At 42.2% G+C, this 26063-nt stretch overlaps 1 protein-coding gene across 1 annotated transcript in view; it reads right to left on the bottom strand.

The window, feature by feature from the left end:
* IQGAP1 (IQ motif containing GTPase activating protein 1) overlaps window positions 1–26063 on the bottom strand; it is a 1927315-nt gene that overhangs the window by 1541269 nt on the left and 359983 nt on the right. Inside the window, exon 5 of the mRNA XM_044076373.1 lies at window positions 21915–21991. Coding sequence (XP_043932308.1) covers window positions 21915–21991 — 77 coding nt within the window. The remainder of the gene's footprint in view (window positions 1–21914; window positions 21992–26063) is intronic.

Below are 26063 nucleotides of genomic sequence, written 5' to 3'. Positions count from 1 at the left end.
TATAGATATATATATATATATATATATATATATATACATACACATATACATATATATATATACATATACACATATATATATATAGGAGTGGGTACCAGTGCTGTCTTGGCCAGTCTGGAGCAATCAGTATCATCTTCGGTCTGTCTGCTCTTGCTTTCAAGAGCACCTTGGGCAGAAGAGGCAGAGGTGGGAAAGCATACACTGTCCATGCTGTCCAACTGAATGAAAGGGCACCCACTCTACAGGCCTTTGGATGGAAGGTCCTTGAACAAAACTTTTCCAATTGATGATTCCTGTGGGAGGCGAAGAGATCTATGTCTGGCCTTCCCCACGCCTGGATTATCTTTGTAAACACCTGAGGATGCAACTTCCATTCGTGCGGATCTGCCATATTTCTGCTTAGACTGTCTGCCAGCGTGTTTTCCAAACCTGGCAAGTACTGTGCTTGAAGTTCGATTTGCCATTCCAGAGCCAAGTCCCAAAGTGTCATGGCTAGTCTGCACAGGGGGTATGAATGTGTTCCTCCTTGTTTGTTTATGTACCACATTACTGTGGTGTTGTCTGTTCTTATCAATAATTGTCCTGGATGCAGGAGGTCCTTGAATGCTGTAATTGCATTTATCACTGCTAGCATTTCTTTTTGGTTGATGTGAAGGTGCTTTTCCTTTTGGGATCATTTGCCCTGAATGCACCTGTCTGTCATGTGCGCCCCCCAGGCATAATCTGAGGCGTCTGTTGTGATGACTTGATTTGCTTGAGGCTTGCAGAATGGGAGGCCTGTGTTTGTTTGACATGCTTGGGCCCACCATAGAAATTCCTTTTGCAAACATGGAATTATTGGTATTATTGTTTCCAAATTGTGGCTGTGCTGAGACCATAGGTTTTTTAGGTACCATTGAAGTTTTCTCATATGCAATTTTGCACATGGGATTAAAAGAATGCAAGATGCCATGAAGCCCAGAGCCTGCAGGATTTTCCTTGCAGTAAGCCTGGTACAATTTGCTAGTATTTTGAAGTACTGAGTTAGTTGCCCCTGTTTTTCTGGCGTAAGGTAGGCCATCTGGGTGTTTGTGTTCAAGTTGGCACCCAGGAAAGTTATTTTCTGAGATGGTGTTAGTCTTTGTTGATTGTGTATCCCAGAGAATTCAGTAACCGTATTGCATAAGCCAGATGTTCCAGAAGTTTGTGCTTGCTGTCCGCTTGGATCAGGCAGTCGTCCAAATAAGGGTAAATTTGTATCCCATGAAGTCTGCAGTAGGCGATTACTGATGCCAGGCATTTCGTGAATACTCTGGGCGCAGTAGATAAGCCAAAGGGCAATGCAGAGAATTGATAGTGGATTGAACCTGCAAGAAATCTGAGGTATCTTCTGCAGCTTTGTCTGATTGGGACATGCAGGTATGCCTCCTTGAGGTCCAATGTTACCAGGCAAAACCCCTTGCCCAGCATGGGAAGAAGCTGCTGTAATGTGAGCATCTTGAATTTTGGTGCAGTAGAAATGTATTTAGGATGGATAAGTCCAAAATGGGTCTCCAGTCGGTTCCTTTCCTTGGTACCAGGAATAGTCTGGAATAAAAACCTTGACCTTGTTCGTGAGTAGGTACCTCTTGAATAGCTTTCATGTCCATGAGTTTTGAAATTTGTATTTGTGCCTCTGCCCTTTGATTGTGTGGCAGGTTTGGCATGCCTCTCATTTTTGGAAGAGTGTGAACATGAAATCTGTAGCCTCTGTTTATAATGTCCAGGATCCATTTGTCTGTTGTGATAATATGCCAATTTCTTGTAAATAATGCCAGCTTTCCTCCCACGGGAGCTGCCAGCTGAGACTTGCTTGGCATGAAAAGGAGGAAGTCATTGGGTTTGTTTTCTGTATTGTTGTGCACTGTCTTCGCCACCTCTTGGTGCTTGAGTTTGCCATTGTCTGCCTCTATATGATCCTTGAGATTGTCCTCTGCCCCTTGTGCGCCTGTATCTACCTCTTTGGGGCTTGTCCGTGGCTGGGAAGGACCAGTTTTTAGAAGGCCAATTTCTGCTAAAACGAGGTGGTTGTACCTGTAGAAAAGCCTTGACAGTTTGCATAGATTTAGCTTTTTCTTCCATTTTCCGTAGTATCTCCTCAGCATTACTACCAAATAGTACATCCTTTTGTAAAGGAGCATCTAGTAGTTTAGCTTTAACATGATCAGGCAAGCTTTGTTCCCTCAGCCAAGCATGTCTACGAATGACTGATCCTGTAACAGCAGCTCTACTTGAGGTCTCTAAGGCATCATAGCCACATTGTAAGGTGTGTTTACCCACTTGTTCTGCACTATGCATCATATCCTGCAATTCCTTCAAATCTGGTTGTTCAGGTTGAGACATTTTATTTCTTAATTGAGATAACAGAAACTGCTGGTATTTAAGCATATGGAACTGACAATTTAAGGCCCTCATGGCTAGGGTGGCCGAGGTGTATACCTCCCCCCCCCCCCACCTTTCTAAGCATCTAGATTCTCTTTCGGAAGGTAGTGGATTCTTGGCAGTAGAGGCCTTCATTCCCTTGGGGCCTTGAGAAATGGTTTCAGGGTCAGCATTATGGCTTTTGAAAAGAAATTGGTGAGAGTTAGGAACTCTGTAGTATCTATCTGGTTTGACTGGGGCAGGAGGCAGGGAATCCGGATTAAGACAAGCCTCCGAGTAAACATCATCAAGTATGTCCAGGACAGGAGGTATAGCCAGTGGTCTGTGTTGAAGTAACAAAAGAAATTCCCTAAGCCTTTTCTTGTAATCAGAAAAGTCTTGGCCTTCCCAATGGAAGTGCTCCCTCAAGGTGTGCAAGGTTTCCCCAAAAGAGAAATCCTCTGGGGGAGATACAGAAGGAATGGACTGTTCTGCATCCGAATCTTCATAAGGGGAGTACGAGTGCTCCTCTACATCAGAATGTTCTGAGAAAATGGAGCCCTGTTCAGAAGAGGGAGAATCTTCCTCCACTCTGGGTCTCTTGTCTGGAGGGGGTTGGGAACCCCTGATAAGGGTAATTAAATCCTCAGCCATTTTAAGCATCTGCTTTTTAAGCATGGGGCCTGGGGATGGGCCCTGAGCAACAGGCCTCTTGGGATGCATGGCTGATTTGGACTTAGTAAAGGCCTTAATGGAAAAGGAAGATGAGGGCCTAAAGATGCCCTGGGTGGAAGTGGACCTGTCCACATTAGGAGACTCAACACTCACAGAGGCTTCGGTGGTTGTAGTCCGAGTAAGGGCCGAGGCACCTGCGGTCTCGGGTACAGAAGACACCGCCAAAGAAGCGTTGTCGGTAGTCAGGGACTGCAAAGGCGTCTCGCTGAGAACCGGACCACGTGCAGCCGGTTTTGGGGTGGTGTCGGAGGAGACCGCAGACCTCACGTGTCGGTCCTTGTCCTTGCGTTTTTTGGACAAAACGGTAGTCTGAGTCTCCGACGACATTTTATAATCAAAAGCTTTACCAAAATAATGTTGGGCAAACTCTGCCCGACGCTTAATAGTGCGTTTATTGAAAGCACAAAAGCGACAGCCCGAGACGTCGTGGTCTGGGCCTAAACAAGGTATGCAGAGGGAATGGAAATCCTTATGCGGTATTTGCTTACCACAAGAAATACAATTGTTAACTTTGTCTGACATTGGTCTGAGGCAAGAAAAGTTTCCCCAATGGGGTACTTAGCTTTAAAGAAGACTTCGGTTTCCAATTTTTCGTAAATTCAGGAGCTGGCCGACCGGCACTTGCGAACTGCTTCTGCTTCGGGCACCGCACGGCAAAAAAGACTGAAGAATATGGCGTCGGCTGTGTCTTATATACCCCTGTCGCACTGACGTCAGGAAAGAAAGTGACAACAACCGACGCCGGACCTAGACTTTGGAATTCGGCCGACCGAGGGACCGCCTGACGGCAGAGAACCCATATGTGATTACTGCAGCTGTATGCACGATGAACATCATTTAGGTGTTCCTAGTGTGTAAAGAGGATATATAAAGTAGACGCTTGGGGGGAAAAAAGTAGGATTTACTACTAGTGCTGCAGAAGTTGAAGGCAGACAGCAAGGAACAGGGAAAAGGTGAGAGTAAATGAATTAAGCTATCAGTGGCGAAGTCAGCCAGTGAAGATTAGGGGAACAAGTGAATAAAAATGGGCTAAAGGGATGTCAAGCAAGTGGAGAATGGGACAGTTTAGTTTTGGGAAGGAGCCAATTGGACAAGAGTGGTGAGGCAATAATAGTGAGGTATTGGGCAGAAAAGGAAAAGATTAATGGCAAGACCTACTGGGGTGAATTAAAGGCAAAAAGCAAAAGAACACTGAAAATGGTAATCATCTAGGGGGAATCAATTTGCAATGACTACAGATGGAACACAGAAAATGAAATGAAGGATAAGTACTGCATTGATAGTTAAGGCAGCAATGAACAGGCACTTTCCAGTGGTTCTAGTACAAAATTAGGAGCTATGAAACCAAGAAGTGTTTGCTAAGGAGATTGTTTCTTAGGCTTACAAGGTAGGGGATGAAGCTGGTGTGCTACTTAAGTCCAATAGTAAACTTGAAAATAATGAAGCAGATGAATGAATAACCTTTGTGAGTATTCACCAGAATTGAGTGGGGAGAATAAAACTCTTGAAAATAAAAGCTAATTATACAATTAAAATCAATCCATCCATAATTAAGAGTTGCAGCCATCTCTTAAAAAAACAAATTTGCAAAGTTCACCACCATCTATGGCATTTACTAAGCAATGAAGGAACAAAAGTAGATTGCCAGACCTTTTATCCATACCTCATATACCAAGGGACAATTCAGGATTGCTAATCTGCCTTCCTTATGTTTTTGGGATGTGGTAAGAAGAAAAGCACAGTTGTGTACACTTACCATAAATGTAGATGTTCGAGTGTATTCACTGTTGCAGTCATCACACTTGGGTTATCCACCTGCAGGTAGCCCTCAGTCAGCCCGAATACCAGAGTCTTGGGATTTCTGCTTCGGATTCTGTCACCTCTTCCATGACATCAGGTCGTCAGGGGTATAAAATATGCAGCCGATGCCATTACATCAGTTTTTCTTGCCCCAAATGTCAGGAACCCCCAAAATAGGAAGCAATTACATGGTGTGGAACGCCTCCAGTAAAAAGTAAATACCATTGCCATAAGATATGGCCACAAAGAGGATAGGTGGAAAGAATAGAAAAATCAGGGGGCTGGAGGGAGGGTAACCAGGACTGCAACAGTGAATACTCTCGAACATCTACATTTATGTTAAGTGTACATAACTGGACTTTGTTCTTCGTGTTTCAATGTTGCAGTCATCACACTTGGGTTGATTCCCACAGCTGAGGAAGGGTGGAGGCAGTCAAGAAGTATTGGGGCTGGCTAGCAGGCCTTCTAAGACTGCTGTGGCAAATCCAGCTCGGGATTTAGAAAAAATATGTAAGTTGTAATCCTTGGCGAAGGTGCGCACAGAACTCCAAGTTGCAGCTTCCAGGATGTCCCTGGTAGGGACTCACCTGAGGAATGCTGTAGAGGTTGAAGTAGCCCTAGTGGAATGAGTTCTGATCCCCTGTGGGGTAGGTTTTCCATGGTGTTTATAGCAGAAATGGATGCAGTGTGGTACCCATTTGGAAATGGTTTATTTTGAAATGGCCTTGCCCTCTGCCCCTGTAGCGAAGCTGACTAGGAACTGGTCAGATTTCCTGAAAGGTTTAAGTTCTGTCAATGTAGAACCTGAGCTGTCTGTGCACACCCATGGAGTGCAGAATCCTTTCCCCTTTATTCTGAGGATTAGGGAAAAATGTTGGTAAATGGATGGATTGGTTCAAAGCCACATTAGATACCACCTTGGGCATAAACGAAGGGTTAAGTCCGGAGGGAAACCCTGTCTGCATGGAAAATTATGAAGGGTTCCACAGCCATTAGTGCCTGTAACTCAGACACGCTTCTTGCTGAGGTGCTGGCTAGAAGTAAGGCTGCTTTCCAAGAGAGGAATTTTAACTCAGCTGCAGCAGCAGGCTCAAAATGGGGAAGCGTGAGCTTCTCTAGTACAAAGTTAAGGTCCCAAGCAGGGGTGGGAGCTCTCCTCGGGGGCCTTAAATTGTTAGCTCCTCTCAGGAACTGTTTGATGAGAGGGTGAGAAAATAGAGGTGGCTCAGTATTGTAGTGAGGTGAGATGGCAGAGGCATGAATTTTAATTGATGAGAAGGACTGAGGTAAGGTGGGCACAGCTGAGCCCTTTCCTTGAGACTGGCTCCAAGAACAATAACTTTTCCACTTTTCTGAATAGGATTTCCTAGTACTAGGCCTTCTAGCCTCAAGGATGATGTCCAGCACCTGTTTGCTGAGGGTGTATTCAGAGGATAAGCCAGGCTGCAAGGTTCAGGGTTTACAGACGTGGATGCAAAATCTGTCCCTCCAGCTGGGACAGCAGGGAGGGGGGTCTGATGTAGGTGCCAGGGTGGCACTGCTGTCAGACGGTGTAGGAGTAGGTACCAATGCTGGCGTGGCCAGTCTGGGGCAATAAGGATTGTCCTTGGCCTCTCCTGTTTGATCTTGTGTAGTAATTTTGAGAGGAGGGGTAGAGGGGGAAAGGCATAAATTGAGAAGTTTTCCCATGTAAAGGATGGGGCATCCACTTTCCATGCTTGGCTGTGGGGATTTCTGGTGCAAAATTTGCTCAATTGATGGTTTTGGGGGGAGACAAAGAGGTCCAACCTCTGGAGTTCACCACCTGTGGATTAGAAGTTTGAATGAGTTGGGTTCCAGCTTCCACTCATGTGGGTCCAGTAGATTTCTGCTCAAGTCGTCTACCAGTGAATTTTGTTTGCCTGGCAGGAATTGAGCTTGCAGGTGCACTTGATTGCACAGGGCTGTGTTCCACAGGGCCATGGCTAACCTGCAGAGAGGGTAGTAATGAGTTCCCCCTTGCTTGTTTATGTACCACAAAGACAGACAACGCCACAGTTATATCAGGAGTTGTCCTGGAAGGATAAGGTATTTGAAGGCTGTCAGAGCATTCTGTACAGCTAACATTTCTTTTTGATTGATATGCAGGGGAATTTGTTCTGGGCACCATTTGCCTTGAATGTATTTACCTGCAATGTGAGCCCCCCACACATAATCTAAAGCATCTGTTGTCAGGGTATGGGCAGCGAGGGGTTGAGTGAAAGGAAGTCCCTTGTTGTGGTTTCATGCCTCTGCCCACCAAAGGAACTCTGCCCTTAGACATGGAATGATAGGAATCAGTGTTTCCAGGTCTTGAGAATGTTTACACCAGAGACTTTTAAGTACCATTGAAGTTTTCCTCATATGCAGTCTTGCGTATGGAATTAGTAGAATGCATGAGGCCATGAACCCTAGGGCTTGCAGTATTTTTCTTGCAGATAGCTGGGTTTTGGTGGCCATTAGTTTGACGTAGTTTGTCAAATAAGCCTGTTTTTCTGGAGTGAGGAATGCCATCTGGGAAGTTGTGTTCAAGCTTGCTCCCAGGAATACAATCTTTTGGTTGGGCACTAGTTGTGATTTCTTTTCGTGATGGTGTATCCCAGAGAAGTTAGAAGTCTCTTTAAAAATGCCAGGTGCTGAAGCAGCAATTCCTGACTGTACGCCTGAATCAGGCAATCATCCAAGTATGGGTAAATTTGAATATTTCTCTGCCTGCAGTATGCAATGGCTGGAGCCAGGCACTTTGTGAATACCCTGGGTGCAGTAGATAAGCCAAAGGGAAGTGCAGAGAACTGATAATGCATAGAGCATGCCTTGAAACATAGATATTTCCTGCAAGATTCCCTTATGGGGATGTGCAAATAAGCTTCTTTGAAGTCTAGGGTGAGTAGCCAGGTGTCCTTGGCTAGCATAGGAAGCAGCTGTTGCAGAGTCAACATTTTGAATTTTGGGACCACCAGGAAGGTGTTGAGAATTGACAGATCTAGGATAGGGTGCAAAGAGCCCTCTTTTCTGGGCACCACGAATAGTCTGGAGTAGAAACCCTGTCCCCTTTGCTCTACTGGCACAGGTTGAATAGCCCTGATACTGAGAAGAGAAAGTACTTGCTTTTCAGCCTCTGCCCACTGGTTTGGAGGAAGGTCTGGCAACCCACTTGGTGTTGGCAGTGAGTGGAAGTAGAATCTGTATCCCTGGGATACAATGTTTAGGCCCATTAGTCCTGGGTAATGTGCATGCAGGGCGAGTTTTTCTCAAAGGGGTTCAAGTACATTGGCTTTGCTGGGAATGAAGATAGACAAGTCATTGTGAACTTTTTTCCATAAGGGGGTGGCTTACCACTCCCTGTTTTAGAGGGAGCACCCCATTGTTTAGAATTCTGCATACCCTGAGACTGTAATCTTGGTGGCCTGTTGCCCCAGGATTTGGACTGAATGCCTGGGAGGGACTGGAAAGGACCAGTTTTTAGAAGGCCAATGCCTACTGAATCTAGGTGGCTGCAGTTGTAAGAAATCCTTAACAGTTTGCATAGATTTAGCTTTTTCCTCCATCTTGAGAACTTCTGTTTTTGTGCCAAACAACCTTTCCTGGTTTAATGGAGCATCAAGTAATTTTGCTTTGACATGGTCTGGCAAGATTTGCTCCTTCAGCCAAGCATGCCTTCTCAGTACAGACCCAGTGACAGCAGCCTTGCAAGATGCTTCTAAGGCATCAAAAATCACACTGCAAAGTATGTTTACTAGCTTGGTTTGCAGAATGCATTAACTGTTGTAAATCTTTATTTTCTGTGCAATCTGGAAGCAACAACATTTTTTGTTTAATTAGTTCCATAATATACTGCTGACGCTTCAACAGCATATTTGCTGGCAATTTAAAGCCCTGATGGCAAGAGTTGCAGAGGTATATACCTTCTTCCCCCATCTGTCTAAATCTCTAGAATACCTGTCCGAAGGGGTAGGGTTTTTGGCTGTAGTAGACTTAATGCCATTAGGTCCCTGGAAAATAGTCTCTGGATCCACAGTGGGATTCTTAGAGAGAAATTTGTGAGAGTCAGGTACTCTGTAGTACCTCTCAGGCTTTCTAGGAGCTGGTGGTAAAGTATCAGGAGTAAGACTGGATTCCATGAAGACATCATCTACAATGTCCAGGACAGGGGGTAACAGCTAAAGGCCTATGCTGAAGCTAGTCTAAAAATTCTCGGAGTCTCTTTTTGGACTGAGGGTAGTCCTGGCATACCCAGTGGAAATGCTCTCTTAAAGTATGCAAGGTTTCACCAAAATAAAAGTCCTCTGGAGGAGAGGCAGAGGGTATGGAATCCTCTGCATCAGAATCCTCATAGGTAGATAAGGGTATGTCCTGGTAATCAGAGGGATCAGAGTCATCAAACTCAGTGTCTGTAAAATCAGAAGGGAAATCAATTTTTAGAGGGGGAAGGCTGGCTTCCCCTTATTAAAGTTATATGTTTTTCAGCCATTCTAAGCATTTGTTTCTGTGGCAAGGAAGCTTGAGCATGCGTTCTGGTCATCGGTTTTTCTAGGCATAATGCGAACTCTGGGCCTGAGAAACTTGTCAGTTTTAGTCAAAAATGAAGCTGTCAGTTTAATGCGAACATTGGAAGGTTGGAATGCACCATCAGAAGCCGGTGCCTGCACAGCGGCTCCGGACCCATCCAAGGTAGAGACAGCCACAGGTTCCATACTTGATGAAGCATCGCAGCATACCAGACACCGAATGGGTCTCAACAGAGGCCTGCAAATATGTAGAAGTGGGTATCAGGGGCTGCGAAGGCACCTCACTGAGTACTGCTGGACTGACGACTAGCTTAACGGAAGTGTCATCGGCAGTTTTAGACCTATGCGGTCTCTATCTTTATCCTTACTTTTTTTCGGAAGATCAATAGTCGGATGGCTTATGGAAGCCATTTCGGAAAATGAAGAACGAGAGCAGAAGAATTTAGCGACAAAGATAGCCCAATGACAAATCGTTCGGGTGTTAAACAAGGCACAAAATCTTCAGCGAGGAATGTCGTGGTCTAGGCCTAAACAGATGACAGAATAAGAATGAAAATCCCTGAGGTATTTGCTTTCCACAGGAAGACAATTATTAACTTTTTCTGACATCGGTTAGAGCACGAAAAAAGGATCCCCAACAGGGTACTTAGCTTTAGAAGACTTCAGGTTTGAAACTTGAAAAACGAAAATTTCAGGTAGCAGCCAACTGGCACTTGCGAACTGCTTCGGGCTCCCACATGGCAAGAACAGCTGACATAATGGCATCGGCCGCATGTTTTATATCCCTGACGACCTGACGTCATGGAAGAGGTGACAGCATCCGACACAGGAATCCCAAGACTCTGGTATTCGGGTTGAATGAGGGCTACCTGCAGGCAGATAACCCAAGTGTGATGACTGCAACAGTGAAACACGAAGAAAATCTGAAAGTACCATGAGAAAAACTCACGTGAACAGAGACGGGACAGGCGGATTTCACACAGCAGGCATGCCAGCCATAAACAGACACAAGTTAATATACACAAAAGTCAATTCAGAACTGGAGGTTAGGGTTGCAGTATGACAAGCAAGGAAAAGTACAGTTGTGTACCTACCATAAATGTAGATGTTCGAGTGTATTCACTGTTGCAGTCATTACACTTGGGTTATCCTGCTGGCAGGTGACCCGTAGTCGGCCCGAGTTCCAAAGTCTTGGTCCGGCGTCGGTTGCTGTCGCATCTTCCCTGACGTCAGTGCGCCAGGGGTATAAAAGTTGCAACAGACGCCATTTTCTTCAGTTTTTCTTGCCCCAGATGTCAGGTGCCTCCAGATCGGAAGGCTGAAAAGATAAAAATATGCCAAACCACCATGCATATAATACTATAAAACATTTCCTTCATCTACAAGCAAACACACCACATAGGTTGTATAGAGTTGAGAAGTACAGAATAGTCCCAGCAAAGAGGGGGATGGTGGGTGGGTAGCCTAGACTGCAACAGTGAATACACTCGAACATCTACATTTATGGTAGGTACACAACTGTACTATGTTCATCTTGTTTCACTGTTGCAGTCATTACACTTGGGTAGAATCCCAAAGCTGAGGTTGGGTGGTTGGGTCTAGATTGGATATGGCGAGGCTAACAAGCCCTACAGAACTGCAGTGGCAAAGCCTGCTCTGGATTTGGAGTAGAGAGGTAGGTGGTAGTGCTTGGTAAAAGTGCGCACTGAGCTCCAGGTTGCAGCTTCTAAAATGTCTTTGGTTGGTACCCCTCTAAGGAAAGCTGCTGAAGTGGGTGCTGCTCTGGTAGAATGAGGCCTAATGCCCTTAGGCACAGATTTGCCATGTTGTGCGTAACAGAAGCGGATGCAGTGTCCTATCCATTTGAAGATAGTCTGCTTTGTAATAGGCTTTCCTTGTGATCCTGCAGCATATGCTACAAACAGTTGCTCAGTTTTTCTGAAAGCTTTTGTTTTGTCCAAGTAAAATCGTAGCTGTCTGTGTATATCCAAAGCGTGCAGAAGTTTTTCCCCTTTATTCTGGGGATTTGGGTAGAAAGTAGGCAAATGAATGGTTTGATTTAAGGTCACATTGGAAACCACTTTTGGCATGGATGCTGGGTTTGTCCTGAGAGAAACCCTGTCCTGATGAAAGATGAGGAAAAGTTCCACAGCCATCAATGCCTGGAACTCTGAGGCTCTTCTTGCTGAAGTTATTTCAAGAAGCAGAGCAGTTTTCCATGACAAGTATTTTAGATCAGCAGTGCTGGCTGGTTCAAATGGAGGCAGTGTTAGTTTTTCTAAAACAAAATTGAGGTCCCAAGTAGGTACTGGTGCTCTCCTAGGGGGTCTTATATTCTTTGCCCCTCTGAGGTACTGTCGTAGTAGAGGATGTGAAAAAATAGGAGGATCCGTATTGTAATGAGCTGAAATGGCAGAGGCATGGATTTTAATAGATGAAAAAGATGGGCCTTTGTCCAACATCTCAGTCAGGTATTGCAAAATCTGAGGTATATTAGGGACCAGTGGGTTGAGCCCTTGTGCCTGGTTCCAAGCACAGAATTACTTCCATTTTTCTGCATAAGATTTCCTAGTGCTGGGCCTCCTGGCTTCCAAAATTACATCCGTAACAGCTTTAGAGAGAGGTGCAGTCTGATTGGCTACATTATCTGTCATGCTGCCAGGTTTAAGGTTCTGAGTTGACTGTGCAGAATCTGATTGTTTTGCTGTGTCAGAGGATGAGGGATTTGAGATGGAGGCCAAGGTGGTCCTTGGGACAAAGTCTTTAGGATTGGGTACCAGTGCTGGCGTGGCCAGTCTGGTGCAATCAGGATAATTTTTGGCCTCTCGTTTGACTTTTAGAAGCACCTTGGTGAGAAGAGGCATCAGAGGGAAGGCATAGACTGTCAGGTTTTTCCAGCTGAATGATAGAGCATCCACTTTCCATGCTTGAGAGTGATAAGTCCTTGTACAAAATTTCTGTATTTGGCAACTGTGAGGGGAAGGCAAAAAGATCTATGTCTGGGCGTCCCCATATTCCCTTGTTATCATGTTGAACACTTGCGGATTTAGCTTTCATTCATGAGGATTCATGAGATTTCTGCTTAGTTCGTCTGCCAGTGTATTTTTTGTTCCTGGCAGGAATTGTGCTTGCAGATGTACCTGGTAGGTCAGTGCTGTGTTCCACAAAGTCATGGCTTGTCTGCATAGGGGGTAGGAATGTGTGCCCCCTTGCTTGTTTATGTACCACATAAATGTGGTATTGTCTGTCTTTATTAATAGTTGTCCTGGATGTATTAGGTCCTTGAAGGCTGTCAGGGCATTCTGTACAGCTAGCATCTCTTTTTGATTGATGTGAAGATGCATTTGTTCCTTGGGCCACGTGCCCTGAATACATTTTCCTGAAATATGTGCTCCCCAGGCATAATCTGATGCATCTGCTGTTATTGTCTGCCTGGCTGTAGGTAAGGTGAAAGGCTGTCCCTTGTTGTGGTGGCAGGCCTGGGACCACCATCGAAACTCCTGTTGCAGGCAGGGAATCAAGGTTATGATTGTCTCTAGGCTGTGACAATGCTGAGTCCAAACGCTTTTTAGATACCATTGTAGTTTCCTTATATGCAGTTTTGCATATGGAATTAGTAGAATGCAGGATGCCATGAAACCCAGGGCCTGCAGAATTTTTCTTGCAGGGAGCTGGGTCTTTGTTGCCATCATTTGAAAGTAATGAGTCAGTTGCCTTTGTTTGTCTGGCGTGAGGTAAGCCATCTGGGCAGTTGTACTTAAGCTTGCACCCAGGAATATTATCTCTTGAGAGGGCACTAGTTTTGATTTCTTTTCATTTACTGTGTACCCTAGGCAAATTAGCAATCTTTTTACAAACACCAGGTGCTTTAGAAGAATGTCCTTGCTCTTTGCTTGAATAAGGCAGTCGTCCAAGTAGGGATATATTTGAATTCCTTTTTGTCTGCAAAATGCAATTACTGGTGCCAGGCATTTTGTGAAGATCCTGGGTGCAGTAGATAAGCCAAAGGGCAGTACAGAGAATTGGTAATGCATTGAGCCTGCTATAAATCTGAGGTATCTTCTGCACGATTGTCTGATTGGGACGTGCAGGTGCGTCTCCTTGAGATCCAAAGTAACTGGCCAAGCCTCCTTGCCCAGCATGGGCAGAAGTTGTTGTAGTGTTAACATTTTGAATTTTGGAACATCCAGGAAAGTACTTAGGATTGACAGGTCCAGTACTGATCTCCAGGCTTTGTCTTTTCTGGGTACTAAGAAAAGTCTTGAGTAAAATCCTTGTCCCTGTTCTTCTTGTGGACCTTTTTGAATAGCTCCCATATCCATAAGAGCAGCAATCTGGTTTTGTGCCTCTGCCCATTGGTTTTGTGGCAGGTTTAGCATACCTTTTGGTTTTGGAAGAGTGTGGAAGTGGAACCTGTACCCTTGAGAAACTATATTCAGCACCCATTGGTCTTGGGTGATCATGTGCCAATTTTTTGAGAAAAGTGCTAGCTTTCCCCCTAGGGGTGCTGTCAACTGGTAAGAGCTTGGCATTTGCAGAGGGAAGTCATTGTGACGGTTTCCTGTAAGGTTGTGATTTGTCTTCTCCTCCTTTGGGGGCTGAAGCATCCCATTGTTTAGGTCTGTAGGAGCCTTGGGGCTGAGATCTGCCTCTTGGGCGTCTGTATCTGCCTCTTTGTGGCCTGTCTGACACTGGAAAGGACCAATTTTTGAAGGCCAGTTTTTGCTAAATCTAGGTGGTTGAACCTGTAAGAAATCTTTGACCATTTGCATTGACTTTGCTTTATCCTCCCATTTTCTTTAACACCTCTTCTGCCTTAACACCAAAGTATCATGCTGTAGTGGAGCATCCAATAATTTTACTTTAACATGGTCAGGTAAACTTTGTTCTTTCAACCAAGCATGTCTTCGAATAACTGAGCCTGTAACTGCGGCTCTACAAGAAGCCTCTAATGAATCAAAACCACATTGCAGAGTATGCTTTCCCACTTGTTCAACTGCATACAATAAATCCTGCATTTCTTTACTGTCAGGACTTTCTATATTTGTAACCATTTTCTGCTTTAACAATGACATGAGATACTGTTGATATTTAAGCATGTGAAACTGACAGTTTAAAGCTCTTACAGCTAAAGTAGAAGTGTAAACTTTTTTCCCCCATCTGTCCAGAGCTCTGGAATCCCTATCTGAGGGGACAGGATTTTTGGCAGTGGAAGCTTTAACCCATTTAGGACCCTGTGAAATTGTTTCTGGGTCTGCAGTGGGGTTTTTGTAAAGAAATTTATGAGAGTCCGGGACCCTGTAGTACCTGTCTGGTTTTACTGGTGCAGGGGGTAAAGAATCTGGAGACAGACTGGATTCAGAAAAAACATCATCTACAATATTAAGTACAGAGAGGATAGCCAAGGGCATGTGCTGAGGCAATAAAAGGAAATATCTGAGCCTTTTCTTGGATTCTGAGTAATCCTGGCTCTATCAATGGAAATGCTCCCTCATGGTGTGCAGGGTTTCCCCAAAAGAGTAATCCTCAGGTGGTGAGGCTGAAGGAATGGACTCTTCAGTATCAGAGTCCTCATAGGGAGGGAGAGAATAGCCCTGATCAGAAGAATCAGAGGAAATGGAAACCTGATCAGAGGAATCATAATCAGTGCCTTGCCTAGGCCTTTTGTCAGGAGGGGGATGTGAGCTCCTGATTAAAGTAATAAGGTCTTCGTCCATTTTAAGCATCTGTTTATTTGGCATGGATGACTGATCTGGAGAATGCTGCACTTATTTCCTTGTATTTAATGGTGTTTTGGACTTTGCCTTTGCTGCTGTAGTACCCTTAATTGTAAGCTGTGAAGATCTGAAAACACCCTCAGAATCCGGTGCCTGCTCAGTGACCCATCTGAAGGTATAGTTTCCGTAGGCCCAATACCTTGAGTTTCCACAGGCCTCAGTGTCTCCACATGGCTGTCGGTTACGGCCTGTGGCTCTGAGGTAGAGGGTGTCAGGGGCTGCGAAAGCACCTCACTGAGAACCGGCGACTGGCCTAGAAGAGGCTTCGTCAGTTTTGGACCTCGGATGCCTGTCTTTTTCTTTGTCTTTACGTTTTTTGTACATTCCCGTCGTTGGTTGTTCCAATGGCATTATATAATTAAATCGTCGTCCAAAATAATGTAAGGCAAAATCAGACGTTTAATAGTGCGTTTATTGAATCTAGCACAAAACCGACAACTAGTAACGTCATGGTTACGGCCTAGGCAGTAAGAGTGAAAGTCCTTATGAGGTATTTGCTTCCCACAAAAATACAGTTATTAACTTTTACCGACATCGGTCTGGAGCAAGAAAAAGTTTCCCCAACGGGGTTCTTAGCTTTATTGAAGACTTCGGTTCTGAAATTCAATTTTGAAAATATCAGGAGTCGGCCGACCGGCACTTGCGAGCTGCTTTTGCTTTGGGCACCGCGCGGCAAGAAAGACTGGAGAAAATGGCGTCGGTTGCAACTTTTATACCCCTGGCGCACTGACGTCAGGGAAGATGTGACAGCAACAGACCAAGACTTTGGAACTCGGGCCGACTACGGGTCGCCTGCCAGCAGGATAACCCAAGTGTAATGACTGCAACAGTGAAACATGACGAACATCTGAGTATACAAGGAGGTTAAGGAATAAAGAAAAGAATAATTGTGTGGAGGATGTCAGCTCCAAGTACAGGTATGACTATGACTCATATAATGACTAATCTAAATAACATCAGTTAAGAGGGACAGTGAGAAGAGGCTACAAACAGGGTCATAATTGCTTCAGTTTACGTATCTGTATAAATTTTAGCTACATGTCTTAGTTACATACGAAGGGTTATGGAAATATGTTGATTTGTGTCTGACTGGACTAAGTGCCTATCATCATAATATGGAATTAAACTTTTAATAAAATGCATTCAGAAATAAAAATAATGAAAATGTTAATCCTGTTCTCAGACATCTGTTAGACAAATACAATAAATGCTACTAACTCAGGGCAGACCCTTCTGGTATTTCAACCCACTGTGTCCTAACCATTCAGCCATGCAGCAATCTAATAACTCAGTCTTAGTCCGTCCCCCCCATCTCTCCAGTCTTATTAGCTTCCGGTGTATGACAGAAATGCCTTGGTGGAATCTAGTAGACCATACCTAGTAGAACTCATCTGTCAAAGGCTCTCTATCAGAAATTTAAGACCAGATGCTGCAAGTCCCCACATTTCAAAATTTAAAATGCAATTTTTTATGAAAAAAAAAATAAAGATAAAAAGTGAATTCCAAACCTGACTTCCCCAAATCCTGCTACTTAATACTATGCTGTTCCTCAAAGCAGACAAAATGCAATGAAATCCTGTAATCTTGGAATTACTGGATATCTCCCTATTTGCTTTCTTATTGCCCATAAGGATCACAATTACAGCCCTTGGACCTTCAATGGGCATCCCCTTCCACTGTTCACATATAATCTAGCCATAAATCTGGCTCGGGCTTCACTGACAGCGGTTATCCTGAAGAACTGAAAACTTTCCCCATCAGGATTTTCTCCATGTCTTTTCCTGCCACAACTGTTTATATGCAACAGGGTTATGGTTCAAGACTTTTCTCTGTTCTTATCCCAGTGCAACAGTACCACACTGTCTGCCAGCCCAAAGCCACTTCTGCATTACCAGTGGTAGGTTGAAAACCTTGGGCAGGGAATCTGTCTCCAGATTGGTCAGCTACCTGAGGATAATGAAAGACAACCAACTTGACCTTTGTGCTTTATCCTACCCAAGGAAGCCAGCTTCCACTCCACTTCTCTATCTTTATGTCTGTCCACTGTTCTCCAAATTCTGTCCTGCCTACTTCATAACACAGCACCTAAGAATGAAGCAAAGTATTCTTTCAATAATTCTGCTTCTTCACAGACGTCTGTGTTTTGCTTCCCATGTTTATCTGGCCTAGCCCAGGTCTGTCCTTTCCTTCCTGCAATGTGTCCAAAAAAAAAAAACCTTCATCAGACAGCAACCCAAACCACAAAGAGTAGTGTTATTCACACTTCTTGCCTCATAAGGGGCCATGAAATTCATTTATGTCACTGGAGAACAATGGCATGTGGAAAGACTACCAAGAAGGGGTACAACCCCAGCTGGAAGAGTACCTGACTATGCTTCAATGCCAGCAGAAAAGTCTTGTGACTCAACCTGGGATCAGGTCTCGCAAGGGCATTCCCTTGCCAATGTACAAGGTACAAGTAAATCTGGCATGGCGGACTACCAATTGCCCCCATTTAGCAGAATAAGATCTGTAACAAAACCTAGCCCAACAGCCAAACTCCCAAGATCAGGAAAATCCTTAAAATAGACAAAGAAGCAAAAGCCTCAACCAGAAAAGCCCTAATACTGATACATCTCCCAGAGTAAGGAAGGAGACTGTAAACCTAACCAAGCAATTAGGGACCTGGAGCTCTTCCATAAAAAAGGGAGTGACACTCAGCAACTCACTCCAAATCAGCCACCTTCCAAAAAGAGAATAGGACTGAAGGAGGATCTTGGTGGAAAACATCATACTCAATACCAATGAACCCCACCGAAGCTAGGTGACAGCTCCCCACATCTGTTACAGAGGGTGTTTTCACAAGAGAAATGCAGACAAAGCCAGCATCCCTCCTGCTGGTAATATCCAGCAGCCAAGAAGAGATGAAAAGCATACCAAGGGAGGGCAGTAAGCAGCTATTACAATTGCCCTGATTCAGTAGGGGCGGGGGGGGGGGTTGGAAGGCCATCAAGAAGTCACCCTGGCAAAAGGACTGAACTTCTGTATGAGTGAACCCAAACATCCACCCATTGTTGGAAAAGCCCAGAAAGACTGCTAACCCACTCCCTAGCATTTCTCACAGTACAGTTGCTGCAGATACTAACATTACAGTTCTAATATAGTCTTACAATATTTTTCAGACCTGGACTGTAGCCTTAAAGTTCCATATTATACATGCATCTTCACACTGTCTCTCCCCTACCTTATCCTGCACTTTGAAAGTGTGCAAAACTCTCAAGACACTGTCAAATATGCTGATGGAGGCATTATTTTAGGCAGATTCCCTTATAACCATATTAGAGAAGGTATTTGGATAATTCCATTTGTAAGTGATCTGCTTACATCTGTGTGTCCCATGCAGCAAACCTTCTGTTCTTTGGGGTCTACTTCACCTTATCGCATGTTGAAAATATCGAATGGCAATAATGTCTTAAATGCCGAACATCAAAAGTGTTGTTGCGGGATCATGGTACAGTGGGGATAAGAAAACTTGCTCTTTCCTTACTGTAGTGCAATCTCGGAGTTGGTATATATAATTAGCAGTTTCGATGTATGGCATTTTCGATGTTTATGCCGTTCAATATTTTCATCTTTCGACAAGATAATATAGACGCGTTCTTTGTAAGCCATAATTATGAAAGCTGCCAAAAAGAAAATATGCTCTTAAGTACAAGCAGTGTATTACTGGTTAAACACTCGTTAGGCTCCTGCAGTCTAAAAAATCTCAATCATGTTGCTGACACAAATAATTAAAACAAAATTAACTGTGTTAAATGCATGATACTATTCTCATCCTGAATTACAACTATGCAGGAAGCAAATGCCTGTGTGCCTCTCTAACACTTCATTAAAGTATTTCAACTTTGAGTCCATACATTCTTGGTGAAATACTACTGGCTTCACCTAAAAGCAAAGTATTTTTCTCCAATCTTCTGTGACCTTAGCAGTAGAATATTAGCATTGGGGGACTTCAGGAGGGGTTTTTCCTTTGCACAAATAGTAGTATTATTTTGACAAATAGGGATCAAGCTGCACACCTACTGTTGTTCATCAGTACTCTGCTTCCTATCAGTGTGCTACTGAAGTTGCTGACATATGCCACTGACAGCGTCCGTAGTATGCCATTGTAAAGACATAATAAAAACTGTATTGCAAGCTATCCACTTTGTTACTGGTTCTTGCAGGCGAAGTGATGAAGTGAAAAGTAGCACATATGTACACACTTCAAGTTCCTGCTGGCATTCAAAGAACTAGAGCTGCGACTATTCAAAAATAGTAAGATGTACAAACAAGCAGCATACATTGTGTGTGTGGGTAAGTGTGTGGGTAAGTGTGTGGGTAAGTGTGTGGGTAAGTGTGTGGGTAAGTGTGTGGGTAAGTGTGTGGGTAAGTGTGTGGGTAAGTGTGTGGGTAAGTGTGTGGGTAAGTGTGTCGGTAAGTGTGTGCGCAATGAACTAAATGCCAAGAAATGTATAATCATATTCATCAGTAAGCATGACTTCCTTGTAACTATCACAATGACAACACCACACCTGTGAAAATAAATCTCACAGTCAAGGACCTGCGAAACCTACACAGGCAACAAACTGTCCTTTGATCACCATACATCCACACTACTGTAAGAAAATCATTTTCATTGCACACCTTATATCTAAAGATATAGCATCCAGGTCCTGGGATGTAGTCATTCTGCTGTACTCTGTACTCGTTTGGTCAATCATGGAGTATAATGCCTCTTTCAATATGTGGTCATTGAACTTGTGACAAGTGCAACACTTCCTCACCAAAAAAAATCAAAGGCCTAAATCAAAAAACTATGACTACCATCTCAAAAACCATGTCCTTCTTGCTATCATACAGGCTACTGAGATGACCTCTGCCTCATGTACAGACCCTCAGCAAACCCTATCCTGTCAGACACATTAGAATTTTGCAAGTTCAATGTGGCATAAACAGCCCAATCAAGAAACCTCAAACTCTTCATCAACATAAAGAGAACATGCTGGAGGGACAGGTATACATCACAGAGAATTCCATTTCTGTGGAACAGTTTTCCACTCCACACAAAGCAAAGTACTTCTCTTACTCTGCTGAAATGTTACTTGGACAAATGAATGGGCAACCAAAAATTAAGCCTCAGTTTAGCTAGCGTCCCTCAAGGATACAGGCAACAAGTACATTTCCTAATATATCCTTATTTTGCCCTTGTAATCATAACACAGGACTTGTGAGGTTTTGCATTTCTGGTATGGAGCCACATATTCTATGGCATATGTAGCAGTATCATGAAAAAGTTTATATTTATTGCAGTTTACTCAGGTTTGGGATTCTCACTTGCTTAGTATCCTTGCACTAATTCTGTATTTGTCAAAACTGCCAGGTAGACATTACAGATCTTAATGTTCAAGGCAGCCTTACTTCTATCTGCAAGTGCTGTGTAAATCTCAGGTTATTCTTAAACTACCTAATAAATACGAATTTTATTCCTATTTTCTCTCTCACGGATTATCTTACATTTACTTCATTCCATGGCCACTCATTGTTCTTGCAAACATTTGTGCCCACTCTCTGCTGCTTCTGCAATAAAGAATACCCCTCAATTTATTTAGCTTATGACAATACATAACTCAATTAGCAATAGTTACTAACCTGAGCTATATTGGCCAAATACATGGCAATAAACCAATGAATATTTGTACAAACATACTGTGTTTTCATGCAACTCTTCCCAGAAAGATTCATATTCCATTTGCTTTTTAATGGGTATGTAAAAAATAATCAATAATGTAAAGTTTTCTACAGCATTAAAGTGCAAGGTATAAAATAACTGCTGGAAGTAGTAATGAGCTATACATATTATGCTTATTCAGAGTTAAATTCTCACTACGCGTTGTATGTTGAATGAACTGCAATGCAATTCACTGTATGAAATGGATTTTGTTGCAATTGCTCAATGAACAACTTTTGAACCCCCCCCCCCCAATTTCCTTTGTAAAATAGATCTTGAAGGACCTTAAAATGTCAACACCTAATCAATTAAGCACTCTCTAAACTAATGCATACAAAGAGCAAAATGCCTTCCTTACTCTCATCACATACTCGTCAATGTTTGGGTTGATTCACACTTTCCTTGTTACCAACCAAATAATTAAGGTAAAAAAGTACAGCATATTTTCATTTTCTTTGTGTTGCTCAAAGGGCTTAAATGAAGCCACCAACTGTCGACTGTACTATTCCTGTATTCTGGCTCTGCAACTGTGAACAAGAGGATAAACTTTCAAGCAGTGACAAGCAAAGGTATTCTTTTCACTTCATGTTCTCCTTCCTGGGGGTGCAATTGTGTGTTATATGTAAAAGTGTACACTGCCACTGAAAATGAGACTTCTGATGTTGCTCATTCACCAATTCCTCAACTACATACTAAACAGCTCAGTTATAACACCTTTTAATAACAGTGGTGTTGCTTATTTGAGGTGAAAGTGACCATCTTCTACTTTTTGAGTTGTAGTTCAAAAGACAATGAAAATAATTCAGTAACGTGTAAAAATACAAAGCATTACACAATCAATAATAATCCATTTTCTGCTTAACTAGAACACCCACCCTCATATGTTAAGTGAGTGCTCCCTTACCCCACAGATAACGCTAAATAGTTCTAAAATGACCTAGATTTTACCTGAGAGCATGGATGCAATAAATACATCTTGGCATGTTCTTCCGATCGTATATATCTGTTGTCTCAGGGTAGAATATCTATAAATGAAAAAATACCAGTTTCAAATTTCAAGAGACAACTCATTTAAAAAAAGAAAAATGAGATGGGCACAGACACAAAAGCAAGTGACAGACATTTGGGAGATGTGAGAAAAAATGATGTAAATTATCTGATTTGTTAAAGCTTTAAAAATAGTTAGGAGTATAAAGTCAACTTTAAACAGACAAACAAATGTACTCGATATTCAAGCAGCTGTGCGAGTGCCTGACACTAAACCGATTTTATTTACCTCAATCCGTAACAACTGTGAAATACTGATCTAGCACAAAGAAAAAACATACTGAATGCAAACAAGGTAGAAGTAACATGCCTGCATAGTGTAAAAGAAAACGCTGACAGACATGAAATTGAATTGCATTCAGTTTCTACCTTACAACAGCAGTCATTGGTGTGCAGTGGCTTTCTGGCTCTTATTTTAACAAAAAATAATTTTATGTAAAAATAAGACTTAGAAAAGTTCTGCACATTGCTTCATGTTTACGCCCTTCCAGGCTTACAGCTGTGAAGGGTGTTAAGTGCTGATGGTGTTTGGAGTGCAGAACACCCCTTGTCTCAGCTTTCAGAATGAAAATATTAAACCAATAGTAGCGCATAGATCACAAATAAAAACAAAAAGCCAAATCGAACAACAAGCACTTTGACAAGAGGAATACTTAAGAAATAATTGCATTATTCATTAAATATTACATTTGCTGAAGTGTAAAGCAAAGTCAAATTGTTTTTTGTTCTCCATATCACTATCAGCCAACATCAGACTACAGCTGACCACTGAATCATGGCATCATGCTGCTAGTGTGATAATGGCATACACAAAGTACAGAGTTGCATGCGGCATGTATGCCAAAATACTTAATTTGTATTTTACATATTAGTTTTTGTTTCTGCTTCCTTTACAAAAAAGCAAGAAACCAGCAGAAAAAGGCTAGCTGGCTAGGCAGAGATCTGCTGGACTGAATGGGGAAGTCAGAGGTCTGTACTTGATCTTTACAGTTAAAGACGGGGTTGGCACACAAGCAAGGTTATTGCGGTGTGACTCTGCCCCCCTGCACCACATTGTTGTATATGGTGACTCCATCCATAGCTCTAACAACAACTACAACCCAAACCATAATGCTAACCCCTAAAGACACTACACACCTTAGAATAGCCTCAATAGCATAGACCAAGCTATTCATTCATTTAAAACTTTAAACAATTCAAAACTGTATAGAATAAATAGACCAAAATAAAATGAAAAGAGATAAGCGCTTTCGGGAACCACCATGGATCCTTCTGCAGATCTAATGTTATTACTCACGGACTTCTTTAAAAACATTTACTTAACCAATCAGATACGTCTTCTTAATCTACGCCCCTTCAGGGCTGGTTTCATCAGAAAATTTTAATTCAGTACTGGACATCTATCTGCTTGTAACCTCCCAATCCATTGCGAATTCAGAAGAAAAATGTGGAAAGGACTGATTTAGGAGAGAGACTGAAAAGTATTTTTTTTTCTTCTTAGGTTTTTCCAGTGCTCCCTCTAGAGGTAAAGGATATTTAGAACAAACGGGGGTCACGGTTAGGTGAGCAGACGCAGAAAGAGAAGGAAATTGTCACACGTGAACAAAGAAATGAAGACTTAATAGTAAATTTATCAAGTTTTATTTTAAATGAAAATCATCTGAGTATACTGAACAAAGGTTTGGGATATATTCCTTCACATTGTTCAACTTTAGAATATATGTTACACTTAGTCTCAAGCTTTTTGCAAGGGAAGCAATTTGAAAAGCATTTATAAGAATGAAAGAGAACAGCACCACAGGTTTAAGAAACCAAGCACCTTCATTCCACAAAAATTCTACTATAGAAACATTTATTAAGGTTTGTCAATATGAAATAAGTGAATGCTTGCACAGTAAAAACATTATTATAATTAAAAAATAAAAGGTATTCTTTGCAAGAACTCCGCAATAATTCTGAACTGGTTAGAACACCAGCAGACAAAGGGGGCACAGTGGTATTATTAGATAGAAGTCAATATGAAAGCAAACTAAGTTACTAGAAGATGATACAACCTATATATTGATCAAAATGAGAGATAAAATAAAATAAATATTTTATATGAACTTGTAAGTAGAAACATTATGCAAGAATTATATGCATATCTGTATGTGCTACATCCTATAATACCCATTTTCAATGCACTGCCCAAGATACATAAAGACCAGGCAGACCCTTCAATGCACCATATAGTAGCCGGTGCAGGCTGGTGCACAGAACCATCATCTATCTGTGTACAATAGCAATTAAAAAGAATATTGCTTAATATAACTTCGGTCTTGAAAGATGCATAAAATCTTCTAACATCATTAAATGAATAACTGGAAGAAAAAGGTGAACAGAAGTGTTTAATGGTTACCGTGGACACACAGAGATTATTTACGGTAATACCGACTGACCAAGGAGTAGAGGCATTCAGGAGCATGCTAAACAAGAGGAGCAGCTATGAAATGACTAAGCAGACCTGATTTGTACACTATTAGAACTTGCACTAGAACACAATGTATTTATTTTTAAAGACAAGGTATATAAACAACAATGTGGAGTAGCCATGGGAATCCCCTGTGCCAACAGTTATGCTAATTTAGTGTTTGCACAGTGGGAAGATTCCTTTTCAGGGACACTTGAGATTTTATACACATTTATATGCTGTGGATTGGTACTGCAGAGCAATTACTGATGTTTCAACAATACCTGGAAGAAACAACAGATTTTTTGAAGTTCACAATACAACAAGATGAAAATACCATAGACTTCAATGATGTTTGATTACATCAAGATGTCAGTGGGAAAACTGATACAAGTCTCTATTGCAAAAGCTGTTGGCGTAACAATATACTGTAAAGATCTACTACGCATCCAAGTTGTGTGTATAACTACTTTAAGGGGAAAGTTTTTAAGAACCTCTAGACTGCACACTAAAACTGATTTTTGTTTAGAAGTGATGGATTTGATGGGGATTAGTTTAAAGAGGTTATTAAGCTGGAGAGATTTGAAATATGCAGGACTATGTCAAGAACTCACGAATTGATGGAGGACAATATCTGCTTAAGAAACAGATGTAAGTAGTAGAAGGAGATGGTGACTAGAAGGGACAGCAACAGCTGAGAAAGTCTGGAACCAGAATGATCCTGACCAACTCAAGTGACACGAAATATATATGTGATATAATAAGAAAAAAAGTGGAATATTCTAACAATGGATGAAGAAAGGAGACAAATTGTAGGAGAGAAACCAGCTTTCACTTATAAGAACCAGAGCAATCTTAAACAGCTTTTATGTCATAAGCCCCTGAATTCTACAATGACCATCTCAAATTGGATTGGTATATACCCCTGTTAGAGATGTACTGGATTGCAAGCATATTTCAAAAGAGCAGAATTTTGGACATCCAACAACTTGGTAATCCTTATACATTTAAGTTATATGCAGATTGTACAACCAGGAATATTACATATGTTGCTACCAGGACCCACCTGCGATAATTTTTATGTAGGGAAGACTATGAGGCAGCTTAAAGAAAGGCTGTCTAAGCACATTAGGTTGAATGATCTCAAAAATCCCCTGGCCAAGCACTTAAAAGAATATCCAGGACAAATTTTACTTTAACTCTATTCAAGTTATGAGAGAGAATCTTTGAGGGGATGACGTTAATCAGATTGAATTGGCAGACATGCAATGGATTGGGAGGTTACAAGCAGATAGATGTCCGGGACTGAATTCAAATTTTCTGATGAAACCAGCCCTGAAGGGGGCGTAGATTAAGAAGACATATCTGACTGGTTAAGTAAATGTTCTTTTTAAAGAAGTCAATGAGTAATAACTTTAGATCTGAAGAACGATCCATGGTGGGATTGAAAGCGCTGATCTTTTTTTGTTTTATGTTGGTCTATTGATTTTACACAGCTTTGCATTGTTTATTAAAGTTTTAAATGAATGAACAACTTGGTCTAAGCTCCTGGCTGTGTTGGCAATACTGGTATATTCTGCGTTACACATTTTCTTCTACAA

Source organism: Protopterus annectens, chromosome 7.part0 (genome assembly GCF_019279795.1).
Source record: "Protopterus annectens isolate FY-2018-M chromosome 7.part0, PAN1.0, whole genome shotgun sequence".
Lineage (NCBI taxonomy): Eukaryota > Metazoa > Chordata > Ceratodontiformes > Protopteridae > Protopterus > Protopterus annectens.
This window is presented reverse-complemented; position numbering and strand designations above follow the sequence as displayed.